Genomic DNA, 19,652 nt, shown 5'->3' on the forward strand with positions numbered 1-19,652 from the left:
TCACACTACTTTTATACTCTTAAAAAAGAAGGATTCTGAGTAATTGGAACTAAAGAGGTAGGCAAGAATGAACATAATGAAAGGGTTCATAGGCAGTAGATATACCATACAATTAGTAGATAATCTAATATAAAAATGCCAGGTCCTTAGGAAGTATCTAATAGTGGGATCTACATACAGCTGTACCCAGCTTCTTTTACCAGTGTGGATGTGAGGAGCCAACATTAGGAGAAACGGCCTAGCGTGCCAAAATTTCTAATACTCTCATGCATTCATTTTCCAATAGGCTATAAAATGCCAGCTTGATGTAGTCATCTGAATTAATATACTTAGCCTTTTTAACAGTTGTATCCAGGTTTTTTACACTTGGTAGTAGCAAGGACCTCATCAGAATGTACTACAGATAGCGGACACAGTGGGAAATGCTCAGCACTTGTATTATGGCAGGTACCTCTGCTTAACAATTAAGCAAATTATTTTTTGATAGTTGGCCACATTTCCAGTAGGAAGCCAGAAAGCAACTGGGAAGTACCTCAGTTCATTGCTTGAGTCCTAACGCTGTAGGAAAAGAAGTTACTTGTTCTGTGTCCTACAAACATAATATGCACCTATAAACTATTTGCAACGTGAAATATCAGTCATGTCTCACGAGGACTTTTATTTTGCCTGTGAATCCCTACAAATGTCCGTATAGCACTTATAGGTTTATTTTCCCTGCGGTACAAATCTGGGTTAGGAGCAAACATCTTTGTGGTTTATTAGTCTTCAGAAGGCATCATTTTGGCCTAGTACCATTCACATGCAGCATTGTACAGAATGCTGATTGACAAGAGTTAAATTCAAAACATGTAGCCATTTTATGGTGTGTGGCTTTTTTTCTGATTGAAGGAAAACTACTTAGATGTTTGTTTCCAAAACGGCATCTGTCAGCAATCAAAGGGGAAAAATTGCATAAAACAAATGCAATTGTTTGGAGTAGCATTTCCTGGATCATGTTAAATGCTTGATTTGCTCCTCATTATGCTCACCAAATAATTTTATTTTCCACAATAATTGCAATATTTAACATGTTGTATTTAATCATGTTTTAATGCTATTAACAACCGCCCACTTACAAAAAAAAGCAGTTGCTCTGTGGGTAAGAATCCACCCTCCCCAGCGTCACAACAAAGGTAACTTGCACCAAACTGCTCTGGATTTAAAGCACTGCTATCCAACAATGCTGATCATTTCTTTGCACAGAACTACTGTACTGTCAGGAAGGAAATGATTTCACGCTTCTGTCATTCATAAAGTGAAATCTGCATAGTCTTTTTTTTTTTTTAAGTATTTTGCTTCTTTGGTGTGTTTCTAATTATTATTCGAAAGAAAAGTCCCACAATTGGCTAAGGAAGACCTAAGTGCTATCAGAGCAGAGGTTAGTAGAGGAATCCAGGCAAACTTCATCGGTCAGTATATGGCTACATCAGGTTGCATAAAACCACACAGGCAGCAATAGGAGATTTCCCATCATTTTAATAGAGGCGCACAGCACGACTGGCCGTATAATAAATTAATGATAAGGAGCGTGGGTAGACTGTTTGATTTGAGAGATGTAGATGCAGGGAAGGCAGGATGAAATTGAATCGGACAGTAGTTCAAAGGCTGATTGTTATTTAATCATTTTACTTTATAAGTTGCATGACTATTTTTTACAGAATTCTTACAATATCCAGTGAGCAGCAGAAAGAGCAAGTAGCATTAATGAACCTGCAGTAACACAAGACGATAAATGTTTTGGCTGCCCACTGCAGGGCCAGTTCCTGGCAGAAGGTGTGTGGTTTTTTTTTCCTGGACTCCCAGTACAATTTAACACTTCCCATGCTAGTCAGACCTTTTGCTGTAAATAGAGTTGATACTGCACCTGAATTGGGATGCTAATAGGTGATGTGTTAATATATTCTGCCCAAATATATGGTTATTAAGGGTGGCATTGGGAAGCGGGGGGAAACAAGGACTGGTCCTTGTCTGTTATACGGCAGTTTGGGTTTACTCTAAATCATTTGCTTATCTCTTGAATCACAAAAATCACAAGGTATTGTTGAAACGGAATGAAAGAAAGTTCTGTACCATGGTGAATAACTGTTCTATAAACTGTACGGTCTGGAATGGCATTTTGCTGTAGCCAAATAGTTAAACAATCGTTAGCATGCAAAACAATCAGATGAAGAATTGTGCCCCCAAACTCTCTGCTTTTGATCTAAACAAAAATGGATATTGTATAAAGTAGAGTGGAGTTTTTTAATACATTTTCCCCTTGTGTCTAAATAGCGAAATGATTTGCAGAGCACAGCTGTTTTTGAATGAGCAACTTTTATCAATTGGAGTGAAACAAAGCTAAGAAATTGGACTGGCAATAGTCTGTTTGCCAGTTCAGAAGTTCACTCTTAGAGCACTTGAGGAAAAGGACTTCTGTGTGGATTGGAGTGCCCTTTCATTAAGCGATGGTGGTTATGTACTGAACATCTGTCTCCTGATAGGGTAAAACAGTCCCATTTTAAATGTAAAACATCCAGTGCCTATTTACTCTGCTATCTTCATAAAAGTGACAACTGAATGCCCTGGCTTCTTCATTCGCTAAGAGAACTGAAAAGTGGGGGAAGTAGATTGAAGTGACTATCTTTTACTTCATTGTCCAGGGAAGGAAGAATGTCATCTGATGTGATAAGACTTTCTGAATGATTCAAAGGTGTTTATTTTTCACTGGTGTTTCTTTTTTCCCCGTGTGATAGTATCAACTCCTAGTGTAAAGATCGTGTGTTCACAAGACTGCTGATGCATAGAGAAGTTTGGCAATAGAGAGACGAGCATACACAACTGTTGGGGTTGTGACCAAATGACGTGAAGAAGCACTACATGAAAAACAAGTTTAACAAATGAAAGCGTGGGAAAACAATATTTTTTGAAAAAAGGAAAATTGAATTGTTTAGCTCTTCGGATGCCCATTTGCCCTCTGATCCCTCATATGAAAAGTCATTCAATTTAAACAATATGGTTGAGTATCTAAAAGTCAAGAAGCAACAAGGATGGGGCCAAATCTTTTAATGTTTCCCTTTTTAAAATCAAAGAGGATTTTGATTCCTTCCGACAGCACGGTCACTCACTGGAGGGAGAGGAAAATAAATATAAGCAGTTTCTATTTTTGTTTTGCTTTTCATTATTTAAATGATTATATCCATGGTTGTTAAAAAAAAAAGTGAAAAAGAAATAAAAACAATCAGTGGGGGGGTGCTTGTTGTATGTTTTTTACATTCATGGGAAAAGTAGCTGCAATAAACAGATACTGAATCAGACTGAAAGTCTTTAAAAAAAAAAAACCCAAAACATTGCATGATAGTCTCTAAGCAGTTCCATCTGTCAAGCAGAAATTTTAGGCTAATAGCCTGTGGCGATCTCCCTCCGCAGTCCACTACCTGCCTTTGTCCTATTAAATCTCTTTATTCTTCTTAAAAAGAAAAAAAAAAAAAGGAAAGGAAAAACCTTGCAGACCAGAATCATCTGAGTGATGAAGCCCTAATTTTGACCGCCTCTCTTTGATGTGGAGCAGTGGGTTCTTATTAAAAAAAAAAGAGAGAGAGAGAGAGAGAGGGAGAGGGAGAGAGAGAGTGAGAGTGAGAGAGAGAGGAGAAGACAGTGCTAGGAGCAGATGACTTTTCATCTCCACTTCACCTTGCCACTGGGTCTGTGAGAGATTGGTTCATTGTCAAGGAGATTTTTTTTTTACCCATGATTCCATATGGTATGGACCGGGCTACATGTTGCCCAACATGCCAGTGCAAATGTTTTCTCAATTAGGTGTCTTATCTCCCGTGAGTTAGCATCAGATGAAGCTTGCTGACAGCATAATGGCAGGGAAAACCTCCGACGGCTCCATCAAATGGCAGCTCTGCTACGACATCTCGGCCAGAACTTGGTGGATGGTGAGTTGGCAGCAAGGCTGCTTTTTTTTTCCTCCCTTTTCTACTTTCCCTCCCTCTTTGACAAAATGTCCCAGACCTCACATTTATCAAATTAACATTTGATTTTTTCACACTCTTCAGTGGAGCAGGCTCACACTTGTCCCACTTGTGTGCTTTCCTCTCTGTAACAAGAGACGGTTAATGTGCACTACAGTTTCCACTGGGCAGCTTTTGCAGTTCTCCTCCAAAAAAAAAACTATGTGGAGAAGTCGTCTGTAAAAGCCTTGCACAGAGTAACGTGCTTCACTCAGTTCCCTCAAGCTTTCAGCTTTGTTTTTTACTTTATCTGCCTCTTTTTCCAATGTGGTCTGTGTGTGTGTACTTTTTTTAACCATGCTGTAGTTTCTACTGGGAGATGGGGGAGGGAGAAAGTTTTTAATACATTGCAAAACAGCTTGATTACAGTAAAAGTCTGGGACGGTGCATGGATGGCATGGTGTAAAATCATCACGTGCAAGAAAAGTGTGTTTCGCAAGGCGCTGCCTTTCACCGGAGACCCCAATCGAACTTTTCCCTCCGTTTGTTTACGTTAGGACAGGTTCCCGTTCTTTTATGATCTGGAGCCATGTGTTATAGATCCACATAATCTGGCTCTAGCTGCTTTTGGGCGCAATTAAAGTTTCAATAAAGTTCCAATGTGCTCCGTAGAATGAGTTAACTAGCATGTCATGGTCAGCCGGGCCAGACAACCTTTGACATCTTGAATCTATAAGAGGTATAGTGAGTTAGGAGGATGCACAATAGCCCATTGTAGCAGAAGATGCAAGTCCTGTTGTGAGGAAGAGAGTCCTCAAATCATTACTGCCCTCGTTAGCGTGTTGTCCGTTAGGGATTAATTCGTTAGCAGCGCATTTTTAGTTTTCTGTAATTATTATTCTTGTGGCAAGCGTGAATTCTTCCAGTGAGAGAAAAAGTTTGCTGCCAGGACAATGAATGTATTATCCGTTCCTAACTGGACCGTGAACCTCAGCTCATTTCACATAGATATCAGTTAAAAAAGGACTGGCGAGTGGAATTACAAAACAAGGCATGATCAGTTTCATTGTATGATACGCTGGAACAAGGCGGGGGGGGGCTCCCTCCCCCTCACCTCCCTGGACCAATTTTCGGTATCATTTGGAAAGTTTAAGACCTCTGAGGACTTGAAAGACTTTTAAAAGTGAGACACGGAAGGTTTTTATTCTGCAGCTTGGTGGTGGCCATTGTGTGTATCATGTGGCTTGTGTTTTAAAGGTGTTGGGGCTTTTGGATTGTTTTTGTTCTGTTTCTAACTTTTAATTTCTTAGCCATGTATTAGAGGTTTACCAGTGGTTGCCAGTGAAATGTAACACGCAGCTTTTGGTTAATTAGAGTAGTGGAAGGCTAACCACTTTACTTATAGTACTGATTTTCCAATTAGACTTTCTGCCAGGGAAAGTGGGGGAAGGGGTGTTTGCATGCTCATAAACTGTTGCTTATTCATTTGACTTTTTTAGCTTGTTAAATGCCAATAAATAACTCTATTGATTCTCAGCTATCATTTTCAAAGCAAAGTCATAAACTGCATTTTTTTTTTTTAAACTACACACTTTATGTTACACTGTGGCTGGAGCTTATTCTTAATTCACTTGTATATTTTATTAGCACCCCGATTTTATTGTCTGTCGCCTGTTGTTTATGATGAGGTGTGCCAGGTTTTATTCTTTCATAAGTATCCTCAAATGCTGTTAGGCTGCTATCTCTCTCTGAAAAGTATACTAGGAAGTTGCATTTCATTCACAATTATATCACAAAGGCTTGAGTGTTGTGAATACAATATACAAAAAATGCTGGAAACATTTAGTAATACACTTGACTAAGAGTACACAGCTCATAACCACACATGCTGCTGTTTAGATTAAACGTTGCAAAAAGTTCTCCTTAAACTTGAACACATCACACTATGTATTTTCTAAAAGAACAACACACACACCCCCCGACCTAAAAAGCCATTTGTAAAAGAAGTTTGTGCTACATGAAAGCGATTTAATATTTGACTGAAATAAATAATTCAAGAACCTGTACAGCAGATGTGTTAATTAAAAATAATTTTAAGACAAGGTTTCAATTAAAGAATAAACAGCTTCGGTATACAATCTATGAATCTGTAACGTATCGTTTAACTAAAAGTACAGCAATTTTTTTCAGCCTAATCATATTTGCTACGCTCTTTTAATCAAGAGTAAGATACAGAGTAGATTTTAAAGACAAATAAAGCTCTTAAAATTACCTCATGCATTGTCAGGCTGCACAAAAATCTCAGCTGCATAGTGCTAAACTTCGCTTTGGTACTACCAGCATACAAAGAGATGAGTGACTACCCCTTGCACCCATACGGGACTCAGCTGCCAGCACTGTGATGTGCAATTTTGCTTTTTAATGAATCGTAAACAATTTGTGTGTCAAATGAGTGAGTTTGTTTTCTTGCTGGAGCAGGTTCTGAACCAGTTATAAGCTACAGTCATCTCCTGTGTTACAGTGTTATGGCCAAATGTAAAGGTTCTGTGTGATTTTAATGAAAAGACCTGTTATAATGAAAGGAACTGCTTTATAAAAGACGGGGTGTAGTAATCTCTCTCTCTCTCTCTCTAAACCTCACACTCTTCCTCTTTCACTCCAGGCTACAGTATGTTCATAGCTAGCTAGCTGGAGATAATGGAGATTGGTTGATTGCATGATTAGTAAAATGAATGGATTTTATCTTTGGGTAAAGCAGCTTGTATTTTTTTTTTTTAATGGTGTATTTATAAAGTGGACTTCTGATTTGACCTTATTATCTTTCATAAATAAGCCTTTATGAATGCAGCTTTAATAAATGTACTTTTCCACTACTGCTTTCTCTCTGGCTATGAGATGGAATGGCAAACAAATTTTATCTAATTTGCCAAAATGGCGAGAGGTCAAGGTAAAATGAAAATGTCGAGTTTTTTTTTTTAACCTTGAGTTATAAACGCTTCAAAGTACTTTAAGCAAGGCTCATAGCATGTGTACATTTTAACAATAATTACATTTGTTGCTGTTGTCCATAAGAAATCTTTTGAAATCTGATCTGCTTCTCGCATGCTTTAATCATGTAAATCCAGAAATAGATATTAATTTAGTTTTACTGTGTTTTGACATCTCTTGTTGAAAACTTCCAAAGGAAATACTGTAAACTTGTCTGAAAGAGAAAACAAATTTTCTAAAGTATATAAAACAGTGCATGAAATATGACATACTATGAATGAATATATTGGAGACAATTACTTTTTCAAAATCACTGTATTTTTCTTTTAAATTTGATGTATCCCAAAGTCACTAAAATATTTCTCAAACAGAAGTTTCAGTGTTTTGCAGTCTTATGTTTGTAGCAAATATATGTATCTGTGCCATTTTCATAAATATTTCTTTGTAATCCCTTGGTTTTTTTAAAAATGATTTTCCCTAACAGGTCGGTATGGTGTGATTATCATGATCATTTAATAAGGTCATTTGAACAGGTCTTTTGCATGTAATAGTTTAAATGTATTTGTATTTAAATATGTATGTATTTGAGGAAAATTATCCTTTACAATATGTACCTAAAGAAATTGGGCCAATTTCTGCAGTCAGTTTACATTGGCGTTAACCTAGAGTCATTGAATAGAAAAGAAAGGAGTGACTCCAGATTTGCATACCTGTGTGACTAACAGAAAAGCATGACATGTTATCTTATGTTCTTAGTCAAAATTGTTTTAAAAATAAATGTAGTTTTTCTCTTCAAAATATGTTGAGAAATACGCCTTATCAATATATATAAAAAAGCCATTTCCAGGGACCACATGGAAGAGTTAACTTACAAGTAAAAGAGATCTTTCAATTCCAGTTATCTTCCAGAATTCTTCATTTTGTATAATATGGATGTAACAATATATGTTTAAATGTGTATGCTCTTATTTCCTTTAGGTGCTGGTATATTACTAATGACAAAAATAACAGTTAATTAAATGGAGATGATGGAACTACCCTTGAAGTGGTCATTTTTATCATTTTAAATTTTTTTGAAGCACGATCAATTTGTTGCTCTGCGACTCTTAAAATATTTTTTGCGCCTTTACACTGAGTTTTTCATCATCATAATATTTAAAATGGTTTGGATCATTTTGGCAGTAGCTAAAACATGAAAATGGTCCATATTATTCATCTTAAAGAAATGTAGGATGTGTAAACTCTTCACTGTAAAGTCCCACCACAAAGGGAATGGAAACAATAGCCTATATAATAAACATTTCTTTCATCTCACTATCTGGAAAGCTAGTCATTCTTCAAAGATGAAGAAATGTTTCCCAGTATAAAATAATTTGATTTAGTGGGCAGGGGGGGAAACCCACTTATATCCAGTAGATTCTGACTGCTCTAAAATTCTGTTGAGTTATACTTGGCTCCCCTAATTTTGGCTTCCTAAAGAGAAATTAATGTCTATCAAGAAATTTATATGCGTTATATTTATCCTTGGCATGTTGTTGAGAAAATAAAAAGGCAAAGAAAATCATTTTCCTCACCCAATTCTGTAAAAGTGTTTCTTATAGTGAAATATTGTTCAGCAGCTATGGCAGTATATTTTTATTAAACATAGTAAAAACATGCCTGCCCTGCTAGTGTTTCTAAATGTTTACCAATATATAACTTATACAGTTATATATTTCATTGCATGCAGACAGTGCATCATTGCATACCTCTGCCTTATTAAAGTATCTTGCTTTTCTGTTGTTGTACTTTATGTTTCATGTATTTGCATTTGACCTATTTTGTTTTCTACTCTTTTTACTTCACCTGTCCTGAATATTGTCAGGAATGTTTCTAATTTAAAGCCAAAGGAGTCAGTGGCTGATTAGAAGACAGGAAATTGGAGGATTAAACTGTCTGGTTGAACTTCCTTTCCTTATCAGCACTCAGTAATTTACACTGGATTATAAACTCAGCAGAACAGTTTCTACAATCTGTCATTACTTGTGCTTTTTTAATTTTTGATTTTTGAAGCAAATCTGCAAAATAGGGAAGTTGGGCAGATGGTGACTCCAAGCCAATAGTTCTTTTAAAGCACTGAAACACACCACCAAGTTTGTGGAAGTTGCTTTGTCTTTAGATATGCATGCATATTCAGTTCCAGAATACCTTTTTTATTTTACATAGATTGTAAATTAACTTTATCAGGTAAACAACCAAGCAGCAGCTACTTTCTGGTGGGGGAGGAGGGGGGGAAGATGACGTTATTTTGGTAAGGAGAGAAAGAATCGCATTAACCCTTGGTCAACCTTTTTCTCTCCGAAATGTTCAAGATCACTGTAACATAATGGTATAGCCATGCAACATCCTTAGGAAGGAATAGTGAGAAAAGACTTTCCTTCTGTTCCTAGTATAATACTTCCAACTTACCCAGGAATTTCAAGTGTTATGTTCTAGTTCATAGTTTGCCTGGTGAGGAGACCTCTGCACAGAGCAGCTGCTTAAGTGGGAGGAAAATGGAGAAGGAGAATTTCTCTTTAACCCTAAGGGCCAATCCATTCTCTCCACTCAGGTCAATAGAATTCGTCTAAGGATGATCACAGAGCCTCTGTTACCAAGTTACTACAATGCATAAAAAAAGTAAATATCAGTGCGTGTCAGGAGGGTCTGTGTTGTGCAGGATAGCGCAGCTAAACTTAATTCGTGATGGATCCTATGCTCCGCTGCGCTACCATTGCCTGCCTCCTGTTCAACTCTTCACACGCTAACCTGTACTAAATTGGGACCTAAAGGAGCCAAAACTCGACTGAAACTTGGAGCCCAAAGCAAGAAGAGCAGAAATAGTCACTGGCTAGTAAAGCTCGAGACCCTGATGCCAGACAGAGGCCATGAGCCTGCCTGCACCTCTAGGTGTAGAACGACCTGGCACTGTTAATGAGAACAGGTAAAAGTAGAGGTGGAAGTGAAGTGTATTTTAAAGGGTTTCATTAATGACGTTTGATCCATTTTTAAAAACACGAAAGAATTTGAAACAGGGAAGATGCTATACATAGACTATCATTTTATTAAAAGTAAAAGACAGTAATTGTTGGTATAAGCACAAGATTGAGAGTCCCGGATTCCCTGAGTTTTAGTCACATCGCAGAAAGCCTCCCACTGTGACCATCAGTTACTCGGTTCACCTCTCCCCTCAGTTTCATAATCGATAAAATGAAGAGGCTGACGCTCTTTCATTTTAATTTTTAAAGATGCTTTGAGGATTAGTCACTTGATGATTTTAACTTGCGCTGAAAATGAATGGGCTAAGTGTTCATAACTGCACACGGTCTTCCTTGAAAACAGATAAAATATTCTAAAGATAAAACAAATCAGTGTCTTGAGCCGAGAAAAGCATTCTACCGTTTGATAATATTTTGTCCCCTATACTTACCAGGTAAGACCCTGATTCAGTCACCAGGTTTATTGCTAAGGAATGGGCTGCAGGATTTGCCCACTAGCAGTTACATTACTCATGTGAGACATGGAGGCTTTTCATATATGCACACTCACACACATATGCAGAGCCCGATCCTGCTCCCATAAATGCAATGGCAAAACGCCTGCTCATCTCCATGCCTTATATATGTGAAACCAGCTATGTTGGGGTCCCATTTTGGCAGGCCCTACACAAACTTGCAATAAGGGACAGTCCTGTCCCAAAGAGCTTTGACAGATTGCTGATCTGATGTCCCTACACCAGATTAGTGAAAAATAGTTAAGAACAATATTACGATTTCTAAAGGAGGCAAAGTGGACTTATTGACTAGTATAGCAGAATTTAAACAATTTGCTACGTATAAACATATATGTATACAGAGAGCTACTAAATGTAAACTTACTACAGCTTGAGCTTTGTTGGACTAGTATAGTACAGATGCTATGTGTTTTGTAGATTTTTACCACCAGTAATCGCAATGTCCTTGCTTTCAAAGGAACTTGGGCTGATGCACACAAACAGCCCATATTAATTTCAAAACTTAAATGAAATTGCACACATGGATTAAGGCTGCCACTGGGAGCTGCATGGGATTCATAGCCAGAATAAAGACCCACTGCCTAAAATGTGACTGCTCAAAGTACAAAAGGACGTATTATGGAAAACAGTTTTCTATTAAATCAAAGGGAGTGTGGTGCAAAAGATCTATTTGGCCCCTAACAAGCGTCCGCAATTTCCATTTTAGCCACACTAATCATATATAAGGTTGCACAAGAAACAAGGAACTAAAACAGATGGGAAAATGGGCCAAATTTTACATTTAAACGTAAATCTGGAATTGAATTCTGAGATATTCTTCCTCATTAATACAGGTGTAACTGAAAGCAGTATGTGTCCTATAACATTAAGTATATGCGGAAAAAGCCATGCATGAGGATACCATATTCTAAATTTAGCCTAAAACACCTCTTTCTTTTCTGTAAATAGGAAAAGAAACCTTACCACGTGATTTATGGAGCAATGTGCGGCCTTCAGCTCACACATTTACCCTCTTGAACAGAGAGGGCAGGCATGCGTGCATTTATTTGTCCATGGCAATATTTTACCACAAAATTTCTTTAAACGTTCTTTGTGATGAGATGGGATTGGAAGAAGAGAAAACATGCAGGAGCGGGGGGTTACAGATGGATTATTAAATTTTTTGGACTACCAAAAAAGCAGTATGCTTTCCAGAGCAATATACAAAGACAGCTGTTGCTAATAATATGTGCTTTCAGTTTATATAAATTATGCAGTGCATAAACTTTGCAACAAGACTTTTTTGCTTCCCCTCATTTTTTTTCTATGAATATTTTGGAGCTTTATTCCCAAAATTCCCAGTCTTTAACTATCAGAGGCCTGGGGAGGGGTGGCAGATGACAGTGAAATTATCCCACATCTGCTTAGAGTCTTATTCCTTCCTCCGAAGTTTCTCATGCCAACCACTATCAGGCACTGGTTGTCTATTTGGTCTGTTCCTCTGTTTTCAGATCTTAATTTAACATTTAAATTCCATAAGTTATGGAACTAAACTAAGCAAGATTGACCTCTGTTGGTGTTTCTTATACAAGCTGCAGCATCTTAGTAGAGCTGAGAGAGCCATTACTTCCCAATGGAGAATTATCCATTCAAGAGCCATAGTAAAGTAAATGTATCTCACGTCAAGGCAGAATCCATCCACAACTTCTGTCACATGATCAAGGAGATAGTTTCAGGAGGCTTTATTGATTGTGCCCAAAGCATCCTCTTTGTCCGAAACCTGGGGAATAGTTCTTAAAGAAATTAAGGGAGAAGAATAACTCTTTTATGGGTAGGGTGTTTTGGTTTGTTGTTTGTTTTTGCCCCTGTATCTAATTTATTAGGAAATTATTTATCGATTAGAGAGATCAAGGATGGCTGTGAAAAGTCTATGGGAAGGACCTCAGTCTTTCCACACTAGTTACTGTAGAACCAAATTGCATTCATGCATGCTCTTCCAAGGAAGTAGAGAGAGATCATGGCCCTAAATTAGCGGGTCTTTACATTGGCAAAGGCCTCATACTTCTCAGGCAGTGAGAGATGCTTTTTTTGACATTGGTTTCAGAATAAATCTGGCCAGCTGAAGTCCAAGTGGGTTAGCCCATCCCTTACGAGACAGGAAAGAAGGCTTACTAGTTAGAGGTTTCTTCTTCTGGTATGCTGATGATTGATGATTAGGAGAGATCAAACTTTGACGACAGATGTCGGGTATCTTTCATATCCTCTACTCAATGTTTCTCCTCGGTCAATTTAATTTATACTAAAATCAAGTCCAGCAAAAAACTAGCTGCCAAACTTCTTGGTTCCCCAGCACCTGGAGCGTTACACAGATGAATGGCTTTGATTTACCTTCTCTAGCATCAGACATACAGGTGGGGGGCTAAAAGGGCCTTGGAGTTGGAGACAAGGGGCCCACTTGTTCAAACTATCCTCGACTGGAATAGCTCTGCAAGCCGAAGAGCTGCAGCGTGGTGGTATTGAGTAAGTGGAAGGTCTGCACTTTAATCTGGGGCATTCCTCAGATTAATGCTTTAGGAATCAGTGGGCAGAACTGTAATCCACTTAGTAAAAATGGACAACTGGAAACACTAGTGTGAGTGAACTGGCATCTACTTAGGATGCATGCAGAAGAGTGTCTCTGGTGGCCCCGATGCTACTTTGATGCCACAAGCAACCGCTTTAGTAGTCGTGTCTTTCCCATTGGGTTTCTATCTAAGTAAACAAGGGAATATGTGAACCTCCAGTTATGTGTTTATTTTTTAGCAGTGGCGCCATGCAAGAGGCATTTTCCATGCAGTTAAAAAGTTGGTGGGTCTTGCCTCAAGATAACTGCCCCTCCAAGAACAGAAAGGTTGTGTTTTGTTTTGTTTTTTTCCCATGTGAACCGAATAAGGGGATGAGATGAAGGGGCTGTTCCCTGCAAAGCAGACTCCATGCAAAGAGAAATACATGCAGCTGTGTGACAAACTGGCTGATGACAGAAGAGGGGCAGAGCTATAGAGATTCGAGGATGATAGCTTTACATTTGAAGCCTACAGCAGCTCAGATGTTTTGTACTGAAATAGTCTAACACCCACACCACTGAGGGTGTGCATACACTTGCAAACACCCTTGTTCCCAGTGAGGGTTGTGGGTGTCAGCGCTAACATTTGTGTGCCTGAGCAGGCGTTAGACTGTCTAATGTGCGGGAGCAGAGTTTAGAATGATTAAGCTGTGTACTGCTGGGATTTGCACCTGCAAAGTGCAGGTGCATGTTGGGAAGCGTGTTCTTGCAAGTAGAGACAGTGTAATACTATGCACTTCAGTAGAGTTTCTTCAGTTTTACTTTCCTTTCCGCACCTCGGCCTCCCTCTCTGTACAATGGGGATAATAAAACTTAGAAGCTCCAGAGGGGCTGTTAAAGGCTTAACTAATGGACGTAAAAATTGTCTGATAAGAAAGCGCTATAACAAATTGTTTTGTGTATGTGGGAGAACAGATCCATATAGGTTGATAGAGGAGTTATAGAAGTAAAAGATACGAAACACCTAATAGATTGTGTAGACCTTACATCTGCGAGTTATCTCTGCTTTTACTATATTCAGTATTGATTGCTGACTTTTATTTTGCCTTAAAACCAAACACTATGGGTTACTCATGGAGCATATGCTATTACCACTCTGAGCACAAGTACTGGTTCTTCACTGAATTATCACTGTCAAAAGTTACATGATAATACTGTAGCAAAACTGGGTTAAAAGAGCCCAAAAGAATAGGTATATTTACCACCAGATAATACTGAGAAACAGAAGGTATGTCCAAGCAAAAGGGTTGTGCCCCTTTCTTACCAGTACTTCACAACACTGAACAACATGTTCATATTTTATTCACTGACTAGTTGCTTAGTTTTCAGTTAAAAAAAATTAGAAGTCTAATTATTTGGATTAATCTTTGATTTCTGCTCACAAACAAAGCAGTTTTATTTTAGGTTTTGGCATAGTATACGTGTTTACATGTACATATGTATAGCATGGAAAAGCAGCGCTTCTCAGACTCTCGTGGGCTAAGATCAAGTGTAGTAGTATTAGTCAAGCCTGTTGTTATTAATTGATTAAGTGATTCTTATATTGGATGTAATGAATAGCCCTTGCATGGCAGATCTGAAACAATTTTGTGTTTTCATTGCATTGCATTAAGGCCTATTTTATCCCATGAGCAGTGTCAAAGTTCATACTCGAGTGCAGTTTATCCAAGCTTTTTTCTCATTAGATCTAACTCTGATGAGGGTTTTCTTGCTATTGATACCTTGGAAGGAAAGTTGCGCTCTGCCTTTTATAACAGTGCCTAACATTGGCCTGTGTATGTGGGATTTGCATCTGTGGAAGGCACTTTCTCAGTTTGATTTTAATTACAAACCAGGTGGTAAAACTGGAGGAAAAGATTTGTAAAGATCTGAAAATGTCTGAAAAGAAATGGCTTGAGTAACACTGTATTAGTCATGAGGCAGGAAAGGAGGAATGTTGACATGATTTGAAAGTAACGTTCAGTAAATGAAGATGTGAGAAATACTTGTTAAACTAAATGAGTTCTGCAGTTTGGTGCACGTTTGTGTAATTCCGTTCATTGACGCTCTCAACAATTTGCAAGGGGAAAAAAAAAAAAAGAAACAAATCTATTAAGGGGAGAAAACATCATTTGAGCTGCTTGTTTGTGCTCTTATTTGTTTTAAATTGCAGCAAAGCAGCGCCTGTATTCATGACTGAGATGGGATACTGCATAAGCACAAAGAAATACGAATTGCTTAAGCAACCAAACTCTACCTGTTTCCCTCTGTTGCTGCCCAGACTCTCATGAACTTTATTTTTTTTTTAGAATTGTTCTAATAAGAACCTGCCTCTTTTTCCGCGCAGGCACTGGTATGAAAAGGAATTTGAATGCACCGTGCCTTCCTGATATTATCTTTTGTGCCTGTTTCTGCAGATAGTAGAGCACTTCAGTAATACAAATACAATATGGGACGTGTTGTACGTAAAATGGTCAGTGGCACATCCCTTGCAGGATAACATTGAATGAGTGTAGCTGTATAAAATGTATAAACACTCTATAAACTATTTTAGAACAAGTTTTTCTGTGTGTTAGAGCTTCCTCTGTTTGGGAAGGGACTCTCTGATAGTCTGTGATCATCCTGTTGGGTCTTTTAAAGCACCTCTGACACTTACTCATCTATCCTAGATCTTTACCTTTTTGCCATTATACTTGTTGCTGTCTTACTCAGTTAAGAAGTACAAGTAGCCACAGCATTGCCAGCTGCAATCCCAGGCTGGATCATTACTCCAGATTTGAGGTTAATCAACTGCAAATTCCATTAGCTTCATACAGAGTGAAAATAAAGAACAGACGGTCTCGCATGTGAGCCAGAAGTCAGGTGCAGCACAATAAGGCTAGCCTTCAGGTATAGGTTGTTTTGTTGTGGGGTTTTTTTTTTTCCTTCAGACAAACCTTCTCTAAAATAAGGCGCGAAAGGATCAAATGAAGAAAGGGATTTTCAGGGAAGACTTTTAAGAGCCCAGACCCCTTTAAAAAATCTCTCTCACGTTGCAATGCCAAATCTCAGTTCTTTCTAAATTTTTTTTTTTTCTCCTCCTTGTTCTGAATAGCTGAGAAAGCTGTTATTTAGGATTTTATTTTCAGGTATGTCATCCTTGATCTACTTGTTGCTCGATCCAGTAACTTGCTATACTGCTTAAAGAAATATTGAAGAGCTGTTCTCTGGAGTGTAATGTAAAGGGACCCAGCTTTCACTGCTTAAGGCCCCAGTCCTTCCAGCGCTGCTGTACATGTTCACCTTTGCTCAAGCAAGTACTTCTGTTGACTTCAACAGGACTGTTTACATGAATAAAATTAAGTGCACAGAAAAAGTGCTTGCAAGATCCAGGACTAAATGGTTTTCTTGCATGTTTGTTTTTTCTAAATAACATCTGTTCTCTTTGCTCTTGAACATTTTCTCATGAGTGAATTGTCTGTAAAATGTATTTCTTATGCACTATTATGGTGGATTTTAGAGTACTCTGCATCTTATTTGCACACACAATAAAAGCATTAACGCCAAAAATTTTATCTTGATAGGCACCTGGAATTAAAGCTGCAGTTGTCTGAAAATAATACATTTAACTCATCTAGTTCCTCTAAAACATAAGCTTTGCCATTGAAACCAAAAAGAAAAAAAAGCGGAAAGTAATAAGTTTATGGTTAAAATGGATTCACTTTTGTGCCCTTTCATATGGGCAGCTTCCCTGCTGTAAATTGAGAATTTACATTAAAATGGCATTACTAAATATTTCTGCATCCCCGATTTGTGTCCTTTTCCCGCATTTTATCTATGTGCTCCAGCTGCAGGTATATGTTGAAATATGTATTTTTGCTAGTTAATCACTTACCTACCACTATAAAGGTTAGGGAAAATATTGCCACCAATGAAACAAAAGATTAAATAATCCAATCTCTGGGAACTGTAAACTAACAATTGCTATCACAAATGGGCCCTTTCTAATCATAGTTTGTGGTGGAATGAAAGATGCAATTGTCTGGAAGTGATGAATATGGGATCCATGCTGGCTTAGGGGTCAAAGGTCATTTTATGCAAAGGTCCCTTTCTCTCTGGCACGGCTGCCTTTGTATAGCATAGTTTGGCAGCTATCTCCTTGCACTTCGGCTACCTGCCAATGCAGCTGGTACTGTGCAACTGTCTGGTACAGACTACAAAGCATCACTCAGCAACCAGCAGCTCCGCATGGGGCCCCTTTTCTAGGATGACAAAGAAAGATGGGCTATACATTCTGCCATCTATGCCCATTAAAAAGACTCTTAAATTGCATTACTACAAGTTATTGTTAATTATGTAGTAGTCACTGGATCTGTATGATCCTTTTAGGGGATGAGAGTCCTTGCTATATGCTATCAGTAAAAGTACTCAGATGGGGCAAATCTTTAATTTGCTGGATAAAATGTGGGTACTAATATGGTAAGTCGCTCATGCATGGCCATGTGAATGAAAGTCTCGTTTTGATTATCTACACTAGAGGGTCATAGCATATGTAACAAATGAACGGACTTGTGGTCATTTGTGTCCTTTGCCACTCATGTTCCCGTCAGGTTGGAAAGATTTTTGGTTGGTAACCGCCTATCTTGAGAGCTTTGTAAAACTGCTTGTCAAAATGTGCGTGGAGCAGAAATTGAGACTTTAACAAAACAAAGCTGCTAGTTTGGGTTGCTGCTTGTTTTGCTTTGGTGTAGCAAAAATAAATCCTTTCAATTTAAAAATGAAGTTGAGAAGCCAGCTAGCGCATAAATGGTCTGTTCCCTTGTGGGAGGCTGAAAATAAAAATGGCAGCACTGGAAGAGTAAATTTGTACGAGGATTTCCAACACACATTTGTTTCTGCGGTGCATTTTGTTTCGCTTCATCATTTCTGCAACAAACGTTTATGGTGCCCAGTACACAGAAAATCTTAGTTGGTCTCCATTTGTGTTTGAGTCCTGACCCTCTCCCTAAAAGCATCCAGAGTACCGTCTTCTTCGGGCACGTGAGGAAGTGTATTGCAGCTAAATCAGCAGGCCTAATTCCAGTGGATATTTTCCAGCTGGTGCTTTCCACTGACTTCTCTGTAAATCTGGAATAACTCAACTGGCACAAAAGAAATTAGATTTAGTCCCAATCGGATGCACCAATAACTGCATGGATCCTGGTTATTTTACTTTAATATCCAGGGCCAGGTGCTTAAATGCCATCAAATAGTACAACTCCATTGAAGCACGGTTCGCAGAAGCTAAATTTTTGGCCTTTGGTTTGTCCCAAGTTATGTTTTTTTTAAGTGGAAAGAAACAACATGGAACTTGTTCATTCACAACTATTTCTCCCTTTTTCCTGCCTTCCTTGGGTACTTTCTAATCTTGCAAATGCCTCCCATATAGCTGGCAAGTTTCCTAAGATGTGCACCAAATTCTAGAAGGCAAACAACACCAGCTTTGCATAATACCATTGCAAGGGCTAGTCTGTTGAACCACTTCTATTTCCTCTTTTGTTCAAATTACATGAAAATCTGAGAGACATGGGACACAATAGGGGGAGATGAGAGCCCTTAGTCTTTAGCTTCTCTCTTTCCTTCTTGTGTCTAATATCCCATTTCTTGCCTTGTTCTGATATCAGCTATTTGAAATAGTTATATATAATTTAGCATTATACAAAAGTATTGTCATATCAAACATAGTGAAATGGATTCCAAAAACACCATCTGGTATTTGGGAATGCACTGTGAGTTGGGAACGTGAGAAGAGATATTCTTTGCCACTTTGCTTGGGACCCAGCCATTAGCAGTGTAATTGCCAAGAAAAGGTGACAGGCTTCAGGCTTAATGCAAGTGGGTTTTTTTTCCCCTTCTCCAGCCTATTAACTCTATGAGTCCTAAACTAGATGCAGAAGGCACTCTAAGGGCATTACAATTTTGAAAAACAATAGGCTCCCTTAAATTAAAAGGCAGTGGAATAAAAGGAAAACAGCCACTGGGCTTCTGCTGGAAAAGCAGAATAAGTGAAAGCAAAATAAGCTTGCTGAGAGGAAGAAGGAAATCAAGACATTTATGCTTTAAAGCTACAGCATGCTATGCGGAATTGTTCTCATAAGAACTGGATTTGTAATGATTAGAGTTTTCCAAGCTTTATCCAAAAGCTCATTTCAAAGCCATCATTTAGTTTCTTCTAATCCACCCAAAATTGCAAAACCCATATTGTAAAGGTCATCTGTGACCATTCTTTCAGGCCGTTTCATTTCATGTAGTCCCTACTCTTCTGTCTCTCCCTCTTTCAGCCCATTTAAGGGAAGAAAAAGAAAAGCAAGAGTTAGTAAACCCTTGTAAATGTTGAGGTTGCTTTCTTTGGGATATTATTCTGACGCGTAAAAAACTAAAGGGGTATGCAGTGTACAGTCTATATAATTTCCCGTTGATACCCTGGGGCAGGTTCCTGGCAGGTGTAAATCCAGTGAGCTCTGCCAGTTGTTGCCAGATGAGGATCAAATCAAACATAAAGAATGGGAAAAAATCAGTAATGGCTGACTATGGATCAAAGTCTCTACCATGTATGCAAGCAGACAAATAAACTTGGTAG

At 38.3% G+C, this 19,652-nt stretch overlaps 1 protein-coding gene across 4 annotated transcripts in view; it reads left to right on the top strand.

The window, feature by feature from the left end:
- Positions 1-3,830: 3,830 nt before the first annotated feature.
- The window catches only part of NFIA (nuclear factor I A), a 429,137-nt gene continuing 413,315 nt past the window's right edge, over positions 3,831-19,652 (top strand). For 2 of the 4 annotated variants that reach the window (XM_025208667.1, XM_025208671.1), the window contains exon 1: positions 3,837-3,959. In XM_025208667.1, the coding sequence (XP_025064452.1) occupies positions 3,864-3,959 (96 nt within the window). In that variant the 5' untranslated portion in view covers positions 3,837-3,863. Of the gene's footprint in view, positions 3,960-19,652 lie in introns of all 4 variants that reach the window. The other 2 variants (XM_025208668.1, XM_025208672.1) reach the window with 2 other exon arrangements.

This window comes from Alligator sinensis, unplaced genomic scaffold (genome assembly GCF_000455745.1).
Source record: "Alligator sinensis unplaced genomic scaffold, ASM45574v1 scaffold588_1, whole genome shotgun sequence".
Lineage (NCBI taxonomy): Eukaryota > Metazoa > Chordata > Crocodylia > Alligatoridae > Alligator > Alligator sinensis.